General features: G+C 44.2%; 2 protein-coding genes across 4 annotated transcripts in view; one reads left to right on the top strand and one right to left on the bottom strand.

Moving 5' to 3' along the window:
• Positions 1–12,259, top strand: part of Gdap1 (ganglioside induced differentiation associated protein 1) — a 35,823-nt gene extending 23,564 nt beyond the window's left edge. The window contains exon 5 of the mRNA XM_084589180.1: positions 11,746–12,259. Coding sequence (XP_084445306.1) covers positions 11,746–11,951 — 206 coding nt within the window. The 3' untranslated portion in view covers positions 11,952–12,259. The remainder of the gene's footprint in view (positions 1–11,745) is intronic.
• The window catches only part of LOC146204242 (protein disulfide-isomerase TMX3-like), a 33,850-nt gene continuing 26,952 nt past the window's right edge, over positions 11,998–18,895 (bottom strand). For all 3 annotated transcript variants that reach the window (XM_084589177.1, XM_084589179.1, XM_084589178.1), the window contains 2 exons: positions 14,296–14,425; positions 11,998–13,160 (listed from right to left, as the gene is read on the bottom strand). In XM_084589177.1, coding sequence (XP_084445303.1) covers positions 13,132–13,160; positions 14,296–14,425 — 159 coding nt within the window. In that variant the 3' untranslated portion in view covers positions 11,998–13,131. The remainder of the gene's footprint in view (positions 13,161–14,295; positions 14,426–18,895) is intronic.

The raw sequence follows: 18,895 nt of genomic DNA on the forward strand, positions 1-18,895 counted from the left end.
AAGCAGGATGCCCCTTCCCGATTACTTAGGGGACGCCAATGATGAGCTTGATGTCCCTATTAGCACGGCAGAAGTAAGAGCAGAGATTTTTCGGCTTAGAACCAACACGGCACCGGGCCCAGATGGTATCACTAATAAAATGCTGCGAAACCTAGATGACCAATCGGTAGCCGCACTAACTCAGCTTATGCAGGAGTGCTGGGAGAAAGGGGAAATACCTCAGCAGTGGAAAACGGCTGACATTATTCTCATACCCAAGCCTGGTAAGCCACTTCGGATAGACAATCTACGGCCAATATCGCTAACATCATGCTTGGGAAAGCTACTAGAGCATGTTATCCTAACCAGGCTCACCAAATATATTGATAGACACGACCTTTTCCCGCCGGAAATGATAGGCTTCCGCTCTCATCTCTCGACTCAGGACCTCATGGTCCAGTTGGAACATGACATTATCCGGTCCAAGAGTAAAGATACTAAGGCCATCCTTGGCCTCGATCTAAAGAAGGCGCAAGATGCAAGCCATGACACCACGATTTATTCCTACGAAATTTGAGAGCATGCGCTCGTAGAGGTGCGCCCCTCTTTTTAACGCCTGGTGCGAAGTGACGCTAGACAAACGGGTAAGCGCGTGCACCTCGCGAGAAGCTGCATTTGCGGCGAGCGGTGCGCTGATAATTGGCCGGCGGTACCTCTATCGCCGCAGGAACTTGCCTCTAGCGTGGGTAAACCTGGTGCACACTTCTGGGTTACACAGAAGCTCATCTGTCACCATATCTTACATTTATCGAACTATTTTGCGATCCCCTTCAAGTTCGATATATCAAGGATCGACAGCAGTATTATTAACAGGCCTCTCCAACTTTGTATGTTATGATATGTAAACTAAGAGCACAAGGAGTACAATGAATAAATATGTACACTTCACGGACACAGCAGGAAATCATTTCAGGTACAATTTTGTTGTGAAAGTAACACTACGACAGCCAAAGCGAGACCTCGGGTGGCCGCGCAGCTACGTCGTGAAGAGGCGGAGAAGACGACGAAGACGACGACGAAGAACGCTCGGTCACCCGAAGCTAATGCTTTCGCTCCACATTCGGTTCAGCAGCATTGAAACCCTTCTCATTTTTTTTTTTTTTTTAAATGGCAGGCTATTCGAAGACCTAGCAAAAATCTGCTTCAAAGGGTGAATCGATTTTGAAATCTTGGAAGCCATGACGCGAGGGTGATGCTGAATTGCACAGAATGGTGGAATTATAGTACATTACTTTTTTGTTTTGATTTGATTTCGCGTCATGGCTTCCAAGATTTCAAAATCGATTCACCCTTTGTTAGTTGGTTTGTGGGGTTTAACGTCCCAAAGTGACTCAGGCCATTGAGCGGCCGTGCTCAGGCTATGAGAGGCGCCGTAGTGGAGGACTCCGGAAATTTCGACCACCTGGGGATCTTTAACGTGCGCTGACATCGCACAGCACACGGACGCCACTTCGTTGTATCCTAGTGCCCACAGCTGTTGCCACCAAATATGATCAGGTACTGGCCACACAAGAGAACTGATGATATGAAATGTTGTGCAAGGATACTGCTTTCCCACTCGCAGTGATATTTGATACAATTGCTGCTTAATGGTCAAAACTCTGGACGCTGGGCAAAAAGGATTAAAAGTGACCTCAGAGGCACATTCAAAGTATTTGGAAATCCGAATATACTAAACTTTCTAAAGGGCCAACCACATGGAGCGAACTTTCTCTGCGAACTTGATGCGGCGCGGCGGAACGCCGACGCACCGTCGCCGTGCCGAACCACATGCAGCGAAAAACTGGCGGCGTCAGCAGAGTCGGCGCCCGAGTGAGGAAACTCACGACCTGAATCCGATTCAACAACTCACTTTTCACACTAAATGACATTTCAAGAGCAACATATAAATAAGCTAGCGTCTCAAATTGCGCCCGACAGCGCTTGTATGCTGCCTCCGAGTGTACGTCCGACGCCGTAGCAACAGCGTACTGCAGGCGCATCTCTCTGAAGCAGGGTTCAGCCAGTGTTGAGCGGAACGTCGAAAAAGCTCCTCAGCTGTATCATCAGAGTAGGCAAAATCGCAACGCTTACAGCACCTTATTTCGGGACCTTACCAAAGCAGTGCCGCCCGCTGGCGCGGCGGACGACAGTGCTCTGTCGAGCGCTGCTCCCTAGTCGTCGCTAGGCCTATTTGGTTTTGCATCGATGGTACAGTACTACATGAAACGGCGCTATGAAATTCCTTCGTGCTATAGTAAATGTTCTACTCATATAACTGCCTAAATCTCAATCCCATTCCCTAGTAAAATATGAATAACTTCGGCTCCACTTTTTAGCGGAGGCGGCGTGCAAGCGGACCGGAGCAGTCGTGCCGCGACGGCGGCAAATGGTTGTGAGCAGACTTTGCTTGCATTGCAGCCAAGTCGCAGCTGTCACTTCTATATCAGCCACTCGGTACGGCCCAGCGATCCTCAGGAAGGATTCAGTATTGACATTTCGCTTATTATTTACAGAAACAACTAACTTTAGCACACGTTTCTGAAGTTTTGCGTATCGTCGGCGCTCACGACTCGGAGCTGCAGCCGGCGCTGTGAGGCACGGCCGGTCTCGAGGGAGCGAGCGCTTCAATGGGGCCTGTTTCCACCGCCCGCCGCGCCTCGGTGGCGTCGCCACCGCCCCACTGCTGCCCCTTCGCTACAGCCGTTCACGAGCAAGGGAAACGCGCGCTCGCTTTTAGCTTCGCCCACGTCAGTTGCTACCGGAAGGAACTGATATTTCGCCCCTTATGGTTTATACAAAGTCCGTCATCAACATCGAACATTTATCGTGTACAAGGAATAAAATACAGTCAACAATCCGCTCACGCGCGTGCTCCTTCGTCAGTGCGGCCGTGCACAGTCGAATGAAGCTTTGGGTACACTTCAACATTTTTTACCCCTAAGTTTTGTACAAAAATAAATTTACCAGGCTATGCAATCTGCCTTTGAATGTTTCAAGCAGGTGTAGTGCGACCTGACGTGAGTGCATGGTGAACTGCTGGGTGGAGATTCTGTCAACCGCTACCGTTTTCGTTTAGATCAGAAGAGGCACCGGCAAAAATTCATGGCGCGTCTTAGATTCAGAGTAAAGAATAAAAATTTACTCATATAGTAAAAATTTCACTTGTCTAGTGGCGTGGGTTGTTCTAGCTTCGTTCAAAACATATCAGTCGGTTGAAAGACCGAAGATGTATATGTAGCCTCGCGACTACTTTTAATCGAGGAAATGGGCATAAACAGTTAAGCAGAATCGAAAAGAGCGGTAAACAATAAAAAAATTGTCCTTCAAAGTTACACATTGCACTATATACTCACCAATTCATCAAAATGCGACCTGCGTCTAGAAAATTCAGGCTCAAAATCTTCCTGCACGGCTTGTGCACATAAGAAGTTGGCCTCTCGGTCTTTCCGTCACTTTCCTGGTATAATTAATTGAGAAGAATTCTGAGAAATTTTTCAAATGCTTGACCTAATAACATAGCTGTTGTCAATTCCTTTCGGGCAACTCAGTGTTGAGTTCTGAAATGCTGACTGAATCAGGATCTTAAGTACTTCGAGTAAATTTGTGTGTAGTAGGTGCACGGCAGCATTTTGGAAAAAAAAAAAAAAAAAGCTTGTCCAATAGGGCAGCAAGCTCTGGTTTCGGATAATGCAGTCCACTAGAACATTGTCCTCGTAGAAGAGTGTACTACATGGGGCTGCTTCTTTCGCTAGTTTCAAGAAAAATAGCGCAAGCGTCACACCCGAAGTTGATTAACTAAACGATATATCCAGCGACGTAAGGTGAACCGGAATATGCGACAGTGGGAAATGGGATAGTAGGAGATGCCATCACTTCCTTCAGTGCCTTGATTTTGCTCTCAGATGAAACGCCCGTCTTGACAATGTAGTCATGTGCCGCTAGCTGTTACGGCCCTCGCATCTAGCATATGTCATTCCCTTCCGCACATTAACCTTACTTTCGTGAAGAGATCAATGGGTCGCTATATAAGGCTTGAAATGAGTCTTCAGTGAGAGTGTACTTTTTTAACGCTTTAGAAGTTTCTTGCATACTTTCGATATAGCAGGTGAACTCATTTGTAAGTCACTGCATCGAGTATCACCATCATTTATTGGCCTTTTTTTACCACTTCGAGCACAAGTGGTGTCATGAATATCAAACCATTTTTTGTTTTCATAATACGGATAATATCATGTAAAAATTTCATTAAAACAATGTTTATTTGCAAAATTAAAGTACTGTTTATAATACCACACATTGCCTAATATATGAATTGTAATAACATTTAAAACTCAATCCTACAACGTTTACTTTGACTTTTATACTAATACTTTATATCATGCAAGCATTTTGCAATTTACATTACATTTTTATGAAATTATTTTCCTCTTCGGTGCTATATATGGATGGTTTCGAATCTAACGCTGAAAGGCGGTTTTGCTGTTGCAGGCGAGTTGCTGTAATGTTAGCCTTGAAGAAGCTTCGATGTTTCAGTTTTCTTTTTGTTCCTATTCTTGTACAGGCTTGGGGAAAATTCGGATTAAAATGGACAAAAGTAGCTACCGTGCCGCAGTGTATGCCATGCTTGTCGAACGTTTGCTGAACGACAGTGTTTTTTATATCCGTTCACGTGTGGCACGTTGACGACATGCCGCTGCAGCATCTACCTTCTGTGCTCTTTAATTTCGGGGCTGCACTCACCACGAAACTCGCGAGCGACAGCGCAAAACCAGGCAAAAGCCACCCGCCGCCGCTGAAGCAGACGCGGAGCCAACAGTGAGCAGGTCGCGCCCCTTGCGGTGGCGGAGTGAAAAGTTCCCATTGTGCCCGCGGCGATTGAGAAGGCCGTAAGAAAGAGCGCGCACTCTCTCCCTCGAGACCGGCCGTGTGTGAGGCAAGTGCTGCCATCTCCCGGTGGTGGTGGTGGTGACAAACTTTATTACCCATCTCCCGGTGGTCGCGCCCAGGAGCGGCCGTTCGCCCGGCCGCCGGCGAAAATATCTGGCCCGGCTTGATAGCCTGCGAACGGCCGCCGGGCGGCAGTTCGCAAGGTTTGCCGCGGGAAAATCGCTCCATGTGGGTCGGCCTTAAGGTTATCTTTCAAGTGATTAATTTTCTATTCAAATTCAATGTCAACAAAATGACACCCCGTTGCAACCTTTCGCTGCTGCGGCCAACACAGGAGCATGTTCTACACCATTCATCTTGCAAGATTGACTCCTGTACAAGAAGAATTACTTGGCTGGTGCAGCCGTGCTTTTGGTTGTCCCAAAAAGTCTCCGCAATCGTGTGCTGCACGCCATGCACGGCGACATCACCTTGGGTCAATTTGGGTTTACTCGTACACTGCAGCACTTTTACTGGCCGAAAATGTACAAGACCACGAGGTAATACGTCTCCAGTTGTGAGCGATGTCAATGGCTCAACTCTCGCACCACTCTCCCTGCAGGCCTTCTGCAACCGGTACTTTCACTGTCAGCGTCTTTTGAAAAAGTTGGCATAGATTTGCTCGGTCCATTTCCCAAGTCTGAAGAAGGACGTCACTGGATTATAGTCTGTATGAATTATATAACAAGGTATGTGGAGACTGCAGCACTTGTATCCAAGGCAAGTGACGTATCAGCATTTATGCTGCACTCTATTGTTTTCCGTCATGGTGCTCCCAGTGTTATCATCAGCGACCACGGATAACAGTTCACTGTTGACATTGTAGAGGAATTACTTCAGCTGTGCGGCTCCAACTACCGCCACTCCACTCCTCACCACCCACAGACCAACGGTCTGACTGAGCACACAAACCGCACCCTCACCGACATGTTGCTTATTCGGACCACCGGATCGAGATCGGACCACCGGAACTGGGACACCGTGTTGCCATTCGTGACATAAGCGTATAACTGGTATAACACCGCGAATCACGAGATCACCGGGTATTCCCCGTTCTATTTGCTCCACGTGAGGATGCCCCGCACGTTTTTAGATACCATGTTCCCCTTCTCATCTCACGACGACCCATCTCTCTATCGGACGGTATGTCGTGCTGAGGAAGCTCGTCGCCTGGCCCACTTGCGCACTTTGTCCTCACAGCTGCACTCCAAGGAACGCTATGACAAGCACTACATTGAGGTCACATATACTCCTGGAAATTTCGTGCGGCTTTGGACACCTTTACGCAAGCGAGGCTTGTACCAGAAGTTTTTGTTTAGGTACACTGGCCCCTTTGTCGTGGTTACTCGGTTAAGCGATGTGAGCTATGTGATCGCCAAAGTCACCACCTACAATCACCGCCCCAGCACGCAAGTAGCCCATGGTTCGTCTTAAGTGCTGAGTGTGTCGTACAAAGCGACTTGCTCGAGGACGAGCTTCGTCTGTAGCGGGGGAAATTGGCACACGCTATGTTCCGACTGATGGAAAAGAAGTGCAGTGACGGTGATGAGAAGGAGGCAGATATGAAATGCGAGGGACGTTGGCCTGACTGCCTGTTCTGCCTTGAGTCTACCCCCCATCATCAGCGTTCATTTGTGATTAAACGCATCCCATCCGTAACAATATGTTCATACCTGCAGAATCGACAGCGTTAAGATTCATGCTTAAAATCGGCTGCCTCTGCTGGCGGAGGATGAAGCAGCATCCTCGTCGCAGTCGGATTGCAGCTGTTCCTGCATGCGCGGCGGCGAGCGTATCCTGCAGTGCGTGTGCTCCTCGCCGCGAAAGGCACTCCCGTCAGCGCCGGAGTTAAGCTTGCCCATTGCCTATACCAGCAGACTTTACTTCCAAGAGTAAGCCACCTTAAATAAAAAAAGCGCTCAAAATGTTTAGCCCAGAAAAGCTACACTTCATATCTCCCCAAAACATGCGTGAGAATTGTGGCTACAGGGAGTGAACACTGCAAGTGCCTTTGTGTATTTCACTCTTTCCTTACGCTTCACCAATGAATGACGGATTCAAAGTTTCCGAAGCTAATATTTATCAATACTGGCACTATTACATAAGTGCTGTATGTGATGGTCAAAAATTTTATTTTCTGTCAGGCTAGTATTTTTCCTGCCAGGTGGAAATTTTCGAAATGCCTTCAACGTTGAATGTGCGGTGTGGGACGCTCCCAGCATGGCGACAATCTTCGAAACGACGCTCACTCGCAGAAAACGTATTGCACGCAATTCTGCTCTCTCTGCAGCAGATTTCCACTGATGTATCAAACAGCAGCGACTTTTTCATAATCATATCGAGAGACCATCACAAATGTTAGGGTAGCTACTTCATTTTTTTTTTTTGTATTTGTTTTCACCTTTACCAAAACGTGTTTGAGTCAAAACTGATTATGATTAGTGGTATGCTCTTATAATGCTTTTTTAGGTCGAATATTTGTACTTAAGAAATGTTTTTCTCCAAGTGTAAATTTTATATCAAATCAGAGACTGAAATCAGCCTTTATTAAAAGCATAAGAAAAATTTTTAGCGAAAAAAAATGTTTGCACTATAACTTCCAAATTTTAGTGGCAAGTTTAATGAACCATTTGAAATATTTCGTATGTACCAGAAATGAAGTACAGTAAACCCTCATTAACTCGAAGTTGCAAAATCCGGGAAAAATTGACAGATAAGCTGAGTTTAGAGTTAAACAAAATGCCAAAAATTTCTGGCGACAATCGCTGGCGATCAGCCGAGCGATGCTGCCGCTGGTGCCGCCGCTGGTGCACGCCGCACAGAACGGCGGAACTCTGCGATAGAGGTGCGTTTTCAGCGTTGCTTCGTTACTGCCGCCTCGTCGTTCAGTCAGCGGGAGTACAATTACACTATATCCCGTTTCTAACACTAAACAGCATAACGTACGGTAAAACAGTGGAATTTTTTGTACCGCATCGCGTGTTAAAAAAAAAAAAAAAAAAAAAAAAAAGGTCACAGCTCAGCGGTGCGCTACTACACTGCGATGCAAGCAGTGACTTCCTCTTGCTCCTTTCGAAAATTAACAGTATCTAGCCACACTAGCCTTTATATTTTTCTTTACTACCCTACCAAGCTTTTACTGAATTGTCTCGATGACCAGGCAGTTTAAAGCTTCTACGAAGATGTAGAATCGGCAATGCGAAAAGTAAAAACGCAGTATACTGTACTAATGGGCGACTTCAATGCCAAGGTAGGGAAAAAGCAGGCAGAAGACCAGGCAGTAAGTGACTATGGCACTGGTTCTAGGAATAGCAGGGGAGAGTTACTAGTTGAGTTTGCAGAGCGCAATAATTTAAGAATCATGAATACCTTCTTCAGCAAACGGAAGAACCGGAAATGGGCATGGAAAAGTCCCAACGGGGAGACTAAAAATGAAATTGACTTAATAATGCGTTCAACTCCCGCCATTGTGCAAGATGTAGAGGTAATCGGGAAAGTGCAATGCAGTGACCACAGGATGGTGAGGTCTCGAATCAGCCTAAATCTGAAGAAGGAACGAAATGGATTAGTAAGAAAGAAACCCATCAACGAATTAGCGGTGAAGGGGAGGGCAGAAGAGTTCAGGATCTCGCTACAGAATAGATATTCAGCTCGAACCGAGGATGGCGACATTACCCTAGAAACAATGAACAATAATTTCAAAAATATCATTACTGACTCTGCGGTAGAAGTAGGCGGTAGGATAGTTAAAGAGGATACCGGTAAGCTGTCTAAGGAGACGAAAGATTTGATTAAGAAACGCAAGAGTATGAAAGCTTCCAATCCAACAAAACAGATCGAATTGGCCGAGATATCAAAGCTAATCAATAAGCGCAAGGTGGCCGATATAAGAAAGTATAACATGGAGAAAATTGAGCATGCTGTAAAGAACAAGGGAAGCTTTAAAGCGGTAAAGAAGAAATTGGGCATAGGCAAAAACCAGATGTATGCGATAAGGGACAAGGCGGGCAACGTCATCACGAATATGGACAAGATAGTAAAAGTAGCCGAGGAGTTCTGTACAGATCTCTACAGTAGCCAAAGTAGTCAGGACCGTAACGAGATTAGCGGCAGGGAAAAACAGTCAGACGTTCCACCAGAGAGAAGGACGAGGTCAAGAAAGCATTAGAAACTATGAAAAGGGGGAAATCGGCTGGAGAGGATCAGATAACTACAGATTTGCTAAAGGATGGGGGGATATTGTGCTAGAAACTGGCCACCCTGTATACGCAGTGCCTGGTGCCATCGACGGTACCGGAACCATGGAAGAACGCAAACATTATCCTCATTCACAAGAAAGGGGACTCTAAGGACCTTAAAAATTACAGACCAATCAGCCTACTGTCTGTTATGTATAAGGTATTTACTAAGGTAATCGCTAATAGAATCAGAACAACCTTAGACTGCAATCAAGCAAAGGATCAAGCAGGTTTTCGGAAACGGTACTCTACTATCGACCATATCCATACCATCAATCAGGTGATAGAAAAATGCTCGGAGTATAACCAGCCCTTATACATAACATTCATTGATTACGAAAAAGCAATTGACTCAGTTGAAACATCGGAGGTGATGCAGGCATTGCGAAACCAGGGGGTGGACGAGCCTAACGTGAAAGTGCTGGAAGATATATATAGTGGCAGCACAGCAACCATAGTTCTGCATAAAGTAACAAAATTCCCATAAAGAAAGGTGTTAGGCAAGGAGACACAATCTCCCCAGTACTATTCACAGCTTGTTTAGAGGAAGTATTCAGAGACTTCAGTTAGGGATAAGGGTAGATGGAGAATACCTCAGTAATCTGCGATTTGCTGATGACGTTGCCTTGCTAAGCAACTTGGGGGGTGAACTGCAAATAATGATTGATGACCTAGACAGAAAAAGTAGAAACTGCAAATAATGATTGATGACCTAGACAGAAAAAGTAGAAAGGTAGGCTTAAAAATCAATATGCAGAAGACTAAGGTAATGTTCAACAGCCTCGGGAAGGAACAGCAGTTTACATTAGGTAGCGAAGTACTGGAAGTAGTAGGCGAATATATCTACTTAGGACAGGTAGTAACCGCAGATCCGGACCATGAAAAAGAAATAACAAGAAGAATAAGATTGGGATGGAGCGCATTTGGCAAGTACTCGCAGATTATGACTAGCAGCTTACCGGTATCGCTCAAGAGGAAAGTATACAACAGTTGCATCTTACCTGTACTCACCTATGGGGCTGAAACGTGGAGGCTAACCAAGAGGGTTCTATTTAAGTTGAGGACAACTCGGAGGGCTATGGAACGAAAAATGGTAGGGGTAACATTAAGAGATAGGAAGCGTGCAGAGTGGATTAGAGAAATAACTCAAGTCACTGACATTCTAGTGGAAATCGAGAAGAAGATATGGGCATGGGCAGGACATGTAGGGCGAAGAGAGGATAATCGATGGTCGCTTAGAGTAACAAACTGGATTCCAAGGGAAGGAAAGTGTAGCAGGGGGCGGCAGAAAGTTAGGTGGGCGGATGAGATTAAGAAGTTTGCAGGGGTCAAGTGGATGCAGCTAGCACAGAACCGGATTAAGTGGAGAAATATGGGAGAGGCCTTCGCCCTGCAGTGGGTATAGTCAGGCTGATGATGATGATGATGACTCATATATGCACGGATCAGACGAAGTGAGCGTCTGCAGGTTCTTCGCTCAAACCGTTCTAGGAAAACCAACTTCGCTTGCGAAAAAAAGAAAAAACAAGGACGGAAATTGAGTAGCTTAAAGCCTTCTGCGATTGGCTGCCTAGCGAGCTGCTTCTGGGTGATACGGGAAATTTTCTACAAACCTAGAACCTGAGCGTGACAGCGACAAGCGAAAATGCTTTGGCGGCTCTCGGCCCGTCACGTCCGTCGACACTCGACTGCACAAAGGGAGCTTTTGTAGTAAACGAAAAAGAATTCTCAGGAAAAACTCAACTTTATAATTTTTGAAGGAAGAACTGGGTAATGCTTGCCCGCTTTACGTTGGCATTCGGCCCAACAAAAGAGTCCTCGAGCTGCTAAACGCGTCGCATAAGCCCTTAGTCACCGCCGCTGCATTCAACTTTGTTGTGGACACCACATACACAACAAAAATCAGTCAACGCTTTGTGCACATGGCACGACGAAACAGAACCACACAATCACTAAATCGCTCTTACCGGTATGCATGTGCGTAGGGCAGCTGACCGAACCACGCCCAATAAGACTCATCAGCCCCCGCGTGCGATCGGTGCTCACGACTGCTCCCAAGGTGAAAAACAGCTGCATCCGCGGGAATTTTGTATTCGCACTTTGAACGTGACTGCATTCGGCACTTAGTATAAGAACAAAGCGCTCGCTCGGAGCCCCTATCACCTTTCGGTAATGACCTTTGCCTTCGATCTTTCTGGTCAAAATTTCGAGATATCCACATTACGCCCGAAAAATGCTTCGAGATAAACGGGAGCTACTACATAACACCTATGGGAGGTAAAAGCACGGCGTGAAAAATTTTCAACTTAACCGATTTTTCGAGATATGCGAGTTTGTGTTAATGAGGGTTTACAGTAATTTTTTTCAAGGGTTAAGTCGGCTTGCTTTCAGAAGTAAAATAAGTTATTTTTCTTTGTGCTTATGAAGCTCGAGATATTTACATACTGAGGTAATGCCATGTGCCAGGAACCACACTGTTGTGTAAGGTTTCTGATTAACTATAATATCAGAGGTGTTTTGGTTTCATTTGCCAAAGTTTTCCCTCTTTTCTTGAACACAGATGCGACTCAGACCTGGCTATTCTCAATCTACGTGTCAGCGGCTGACATCCACCTCATGGTACTGCTGCATGCAGTCTACAAGGCTGGCCTGTGGGACCGCTACTTTGAGAAGACACAGAAGAAGCACAAGAACTTGACAAGATACTTCAAGAGGATGCGGCACGACCCCCTCATCAGCAAGGCACTCCCAGGGCTCATCAAGTAGAATATCTCTGACACCTCCACTGCCATGTGAACAAAATCAAACAGTGCCAAATTCTAGAATGCCTGTTTATGAGACAAATACAGTAAACTCAGATGCAGACACTGCTGTCGTGCATTTCTTCAAGAAAAAAAAAATATATGTGAGCACACAGGGTAAAAATGGTGGGACTATGTATACTAACAGCGCCAAATTCTAGAATGCCTGTTTATGAGGCAAATACAGTAAACAGATGCAGACACTGCTGTCGTGCATTTCTTCAAGAAAAAAAAAAATATGTGAGCACACAGGGTAAAAATGGTGGGACTATGTATACTGAAGATGGCACGTGGTTATTCATGCAGTGCATTTGCACACACACTCTTGTATCACTGCCTCTCCTCTAAATAATACCACATCACATTGGGTGTGCTAAACATATATCGGCACTGTCACAGGTTCACAAAACAACATTAAAAAATCATAGCAGGTCCTGATGTGTTTGACAAGTTGTATGCTAGACTGCTGGACACATTTCATGTGCCCACAGAATAAACTTGTGGCAACTGTTTCAGGAAATACAACTGTAGGAAGTAAGATGATGCAGAGTGATCTAAGAAGCATTGTGCTGCTTATTAGACTGTATAGTAAAGTGATCCCAGGCCCCCACATGAAGTAAGTTAAGCATAAAATAGGCAAACTTCAAAGATCTTTTCATCATGCCAGAGACAAAGCACTATGTACATGTTTCTCCAAGTTCATGACTTAAGTAAAATACAGTCAGCCCATAGAAATGTGCTGAGATTCAGCTGTATGGGTGTCATTATTTAAAAGCTGCCAATTATGTACTTTGGTTCTTTTCTGGACAGGTACTAGTATTTAGCAAAATACAAGTTTTCCCCACTTCACTAAGATTATAAAAATTTCAAGCTTATATTCAGAGCTTTCTCAAAGGAGAGCTGGAACAGAGCACATAAAGAAGCCAGCCCATCCCACATGCTGAAGATTTGTTAGCCCCTGTGTCTTTCATTCTATAAAGTTGATCCGCTTTCATTTGCACTGTGGATGAGAGGTCTAACAAGTGAGATGTTGACTGCATGCCGACAGTGATCAGGCAGCTTCCGCAGCTCATTGTGAACTGAAGCTAGCATGAAAGAAACAGCTTCCACTCCCTCCACGTGTAACTCCAGTAGATATGTGCTTCTCACTCCTTCTTCTCATGACTTGCTTCATCTGCAATGGTACATAATTGAAAGCATGAGAGATTAAAATGCACACAATCAAAACAAAATTGCAAAGCCGTCTGTGTAATAAAATTAAAGTGATTTAGAAGTGCTATTAATTTAGAAGTTATACTTGTGCAATGCAGGTGTAAATCAAAATCCCAGTTTCTTTTTGAGAACATTATAACTTAATCTGCACGCATCAAATGTCTTCACTGCTAATGCAACCTATCTCAGATCATGAAGTTATAGTACCAAGTAAACATTCTTTGAGATAATGCCACTTTAACAAAATCTGCAAGGCCAGAGAATCAACGCAGCCACAAAGTATGCGCGCTTATGCTGTCACATGACAAACACATGCTCCCTTTGCCTTTGCTCTTTGCTTTTCAGTGACCTTGAAGGCCCTGAGGCTGAAGACCTAATGCCAGATGGTAAGCTTCAGAGATCCTTTTCCTGGCGTTTTGAACGTAAATTATGCTACACAATGCAAGCAATGAGGCACATACTAGAAAGCAGACAACTTCCGAAAAGACCAATTTTAAAGCAGAGGCTGGGAGTAGAATAAGCAACTTAAGCAGCGGCAACTGAGGATACTCAGTTACAATAACCATTAAATCATCACTGAAAAACATGCCTGCTTTCAGCTTCAACTAGATGTGGAGTGCTTCTCATGATGCCATCCGCTCAATATGGAGCCATAAAAAGATTACTAAACAACACTGCCAGTGCTATAGCAGTGCAACGGCACATATCAGTGTCACGAGGCTTTTTTGCTTACAAGAAAGCAGCCACTGTGCTTAGGCTGCATGAAGTTTTATGTTGCGTCTATTATACACGATTAATTTTGGGATTTCTGCACCATAAACTATAGGTGCTACAAGGTAATGACCCCAACAAAGAAAAGGTTCTGAAGGCTTTCAAAGAAAAACACAGCTCTGCCGCTTGGCAAATACTGCTCGGATAAAATGGAAGAGCAAATACAACTCAGTTGGTTTTCAACAGCAAGCAGCACACTGCAATTTTTTTCTCTTCTGTAACGAAACTGTTTTTTTTAGTTATGAGAGCCAGTGTACATAGCAGAAATGAGGACAGGAATTTGGTGGCCATGTCTCGTGCAGTTTGGAGAATAGAACAGGACTTGCCTGCTTCATCATCATCATCAGAAGCCTCAAGGACATCACAGCAACACGTGGTGTAGCAAATAATACTCAGGAAGCCCAGAGGAAGACCAAACAGGACTGCAGTTAGAACTGGATTCCCACGCCACATTCCCTGGCAAAGAAAAAGAATTTGCAACAATTGAATGGCATGCACCTGTAAAAACCGGTCACAAAAATGCGTACTGTTAGCAAAAACGGCTGAACTGCAATTTGACAGCCACCACGCAACATACCATACAAAGTGCTGTATACAATAGTATCACTCATGTGCACATAGATGCCCGTGTACACATGCACATACACATATACACACAGGGTTCTGAGAAAGGACTCATCCAAAATGCTACCTAAATTAGTAAAGGCCCTGCACCCAATGCTTGTTTGTTTAATAACCAACAGATTTTTATTGCTGCTTTGAACTGACCAACCCAGTACTGTCACCAAACATACCCAAACACCTAATGCATAAATATGACCATGAATGAGTCTGCAGCTTTAGGTTGAACGAACGCCAGTAGCTGCTGCCACCAGCAAATAAATTCTCAGCATGTTATATAGAACACAAAGCACATCTACAAGAACTGAAAGTTGTCAACTGAAACAAGTTCTTTGATTAAAAAAAAAAAAAACTGACAGGTTTTCTTGTTTTGAAACTTAAACTTAAATATTACTATCTCTGTAATGAACATGCAAAAATACCTGCTTGGAATGTGCAAACACAAAAAACATTTACTAGACAGTAACGGCTCGCCTAGAGATGAAATGTGTGAACCACAGTAAACTAATGATAAAAAGTTACCCACTGCCAGAAGTGCAGTACAAACTTGAATACAAAGCAATACCAGAAAAATATACTCATAAGTCATTTGTTAAGAACTGCCCATCCCCACATACAATATAATTACAAGAGACACTGTTACAAGAGACACTCGGTTGCAAAAGATCTGAAAATGGTTCGGTTGGTTTTCCTATGTCTGCCATGTTAACAACATTGCATACAAGTTACAAGAGACACTCGGTTAGTAAGGAAAACTTTTTCAGGTCCCTAGAGTAACCTCTTCACTGTTCATAAGAGACAACCCAGGTGTGCTCATGCAATGCAGCTGAAGCATACCAACTCGTACATGATGCACTTCAGATTTCGTTAGCTAAATTCTGTTCCATATCAGCATCCTTTTTGTTGCAATATGTCAGGAACTAGTGCTTCCCCATGATTTAAAAGTCAAAACGACCCCGTTATTTCAGCCACTGGCATCACGCTGCTGTCACCTATGAAACTAATCAAAATGTATGGATGACATCCAGAATTTTTAACTCCTCGCTGTTAAAATTTGATCACAAGATGAAAGCTCAGAATCCTGATGTCTTTCTCTTTGTGGACAATGCTTCTTGCAGCACTAAATTTCTCATGCTCAAAGCCACCAAAATTATTTTTTTCCTCCAAACTTCACACGCTAACTAATATACAAAGGCATTATGCACTCTGTCAAGTTGCTGTACAAAACAAGGTTGGTAGAACGCCTGTTGCTCGACAAGTAGCAAGACTGTACAATAGTAATTGATGCGAAGTTTGCTGTTCAGGTGATTTAAGGTGTCTGAAATGGCCTGAGAAGTGAAGCTGCGAAAAACTGTTTCAGACAAGCAAGCTTTAAATGTGGTGACATGATGTAAGAAGGCCATATAAGGATACTGTGGAAAGCTTCCTTGAAAATGAAGCTTGTGCGAGCATGCAAGAGACTGCTGAGGTACCAGAGTCTTTTGAGGAATTCGTATCTGCAGATGTGGATCTTGCGTGCTCCCGAAGAGCTTACAGACTGTGCAATATTTGCGCAAGTAAATGGCACATGTGCCACAGAGGATGACAACGAGGACATTTCAGATGAAAAGTGTCAGCATCTGAGGGTGACGAGCATGTAAGAGTGCATGTAAGAGTACTTTAAGCTATTAGAGCAACAGGAGAGCTTCCAAAGTGAAGTGCTTCACCTCCAGAATTTGGGGAGGAATATAATCTGCACTCACAAAAATACTAGTATGAATAGCTTCTTAAGCTTTCCTAAACAATACCCTATGTGTGTGAATGCATTTGTATGCTGATGTGCAGTAAACACAGTGCTTTTAGAATTTTTGGTTACAAGAAACCTTGCTTACAAGAGAACTTTTTCGGGTCCCTTGAGTGTCTCTTGTAACAAGGTTTTACTGTATACGCACAAAGCTTTTAAATATGCTCCATACTACTTTTAACCACTGCAGTCATAAGTTGAGTCTAAACCAACATTGAAAAATGGCAGTTCATTTGTTAGCCAGACCCGGCCAAGTCCTTTTGCACCTATCCAACTTATAAATTTGCAGCTTCTTCCCACATTTCTCACTTCATATATGACTTCATGACATGGAGGCTCTTCGAACAATTTTCTTTTTTTGTCATTCTGCTTACCTGCCCCAATGAGAACTACTAATACATAACACACCCCAGGCCGTAGGCAATCACGTCTTCTGCAGATTCAATGACAGAATAACTTCACCAAGGAGGATAACTGCATTTCTCATTCACAGGACACGGGAGTCATCTGATGGGTTAATGAACATAAAGATGGTAACAAAGGGGAAGCATTTTAATGCAACTAATTGAGAGAAATACGCCAGCCTCTCTAACAAGGAAAATGCTTTCCGCACTTCCATGCCAAAGTCGGATAGTCACAATGACAAGAACTGCAGCTGCATAGAGCAAAAACAAATTTATCACTAAACATTTCTAAACAGCACTCCTGTTCATGTTTATTTGATATAGATGAAATTGAAGAATAGTTTCCAACCCCAACTGCAAAGCAGGTAAACCTCTATGACCTCTGAAAGGTTAAGAAACAGCTTCTGGAGTGGTAACTGTACAGTTGTAGACAGAATAATATGAACCCTGCATGATGTTCAAACTCTTCCAAAGCGTTACAGTAAAATTTCATGAACCTTCAAGGGCAAGAAAAAAAAAAACTAGTAATTTTAATAATGAACACTATACGACAGCCGTCTGCATTTGCGATGAAACCCAAGTTAAAATCCCTGATTTTCCTGGTTTCATCACTAGTTTGCTTTGCAGACACTGTCAGGAATGTCAAAGAATCACTCCAAATTTGAAAACAAAACCTCCGCAGCCCTTTTCACAGTGCAACGCAGTAACAGTGGTACTGGTTTATGAATGGCCTTCTCGCATTGTCAGTAAGTTTCACCACACTATGAACAGCGAGGAAAATATGTGCAAGCATTAGAACAGTGTGACGACATTCCAAAATTTAAAAAAAATGACAGCCGACTGCACAGTTATTCAAATGCAAGTAGGTGCCCTAGCAAGCACTCGATGTCGTACGACATGAAGTCCACAATGCCTACAAAGCACCGCGCATGCACGCCTGATGTTCGTGAAGGCTGAGGCATTCTCCGTGGTTGAGGGGTGACTGATGTGTGGAGAAAAAGACCAAAGTCGAAGCTGTGCAACATACATCCGCTCTGTCTGGACTACCCAACGAGAATCTCGCATTACATGCAGAATGTGGCAGCACTGCAACTGTACCACCTCGCCAATGGCTAAGCTGCATGATATGCACACCGCCGCCTGCTTATCTCTCTTGCTTCAAAGCCTCAGTGAAGCTTTGAATGGACCCCAGCAAAATCCCCGATTTTGGCAGTAGCGCTGGTGCACTAAAATAAAAGACCACTAGCACAAAAAGGAGCTGCAGAACGGTGTGAAGTTATGGAAAGTGAAACAGAAGCTACGCAACCCAACAAAATTTACAGAACGAGCTACTTCCGATCACTGTCGTGCCTGCTGTAGTGTGCTCAAAAATAGCGGGCACTGCTGTTCCATGCAATTCAGGTTCAGGGAGGCCTAGCTCGGTAATCACTGGCTGCGCAGGTCGTTCCTTGCTGAAACCCACTTCTGCGAACCCGTCCACGTCCTAATTAACAAGTGTCTGACGCCATAGACTTACATGAGCGTCAGCCGGGGCCACGTTCGTGGTTTGGTTTGTCCGAATTTCAAAATTAGCAGAGTTCGAACTATCAATTGTACTGAATCTAACAAAGTGTAATGGTTGTGTGGTACTTCTGCAAATTAATGCTCCTGGTGCATAAAAGCAGCAAACATTGGAATTTATGTTTCAAGGATGGTCCATATTCTGTCCACAACTGTACAGGTAAGAAAAGGCACAGAGCAAAGTTATGATAAAAACACTACTAAAACAACAAGTGAACTGTGTCCACATACACTGCTTATATGCACCAAGTGCAACGGCATCTTTGCACTCGCCATAGACACTTAGGCAATATATAAACTATGAATAGGCATGCATATTCATAAATGCAATGCAGGGTAAAACGAGAGGAAGAAGATGGCTACACAGTATGAAAAAAAAACTAAACAAGGGTTGAGGGGGAGCCTCAGTTCACTAGCCAAGCCAGCGTTACAACAAGGGCACTTGTTGAAACGCCCAGACGAAGACAAGCCCCTTGTCGAAACATTGGCTCGGCTTGTAAACTGAGGCTCCCCCTCTGCCCTTGTTCAGTGTTCATTTATAAACACAATGCAGGCATA

Source organism: Amblyomma maculatum, chromosome 1 (genome assembly GCF_055883805.1).
Source record: "Amblyomma maculatum isolate TAMU_Amacu chromosome 1, ASM5588380v1, whole genome shotgun sequence".
Taxonomy (NCBI): Eukaryota; Metazoa; Arthropoda; class Arachnida; order Ixodida; family Ixodidae; genus Amblyomma; species Amblyomma maculatum.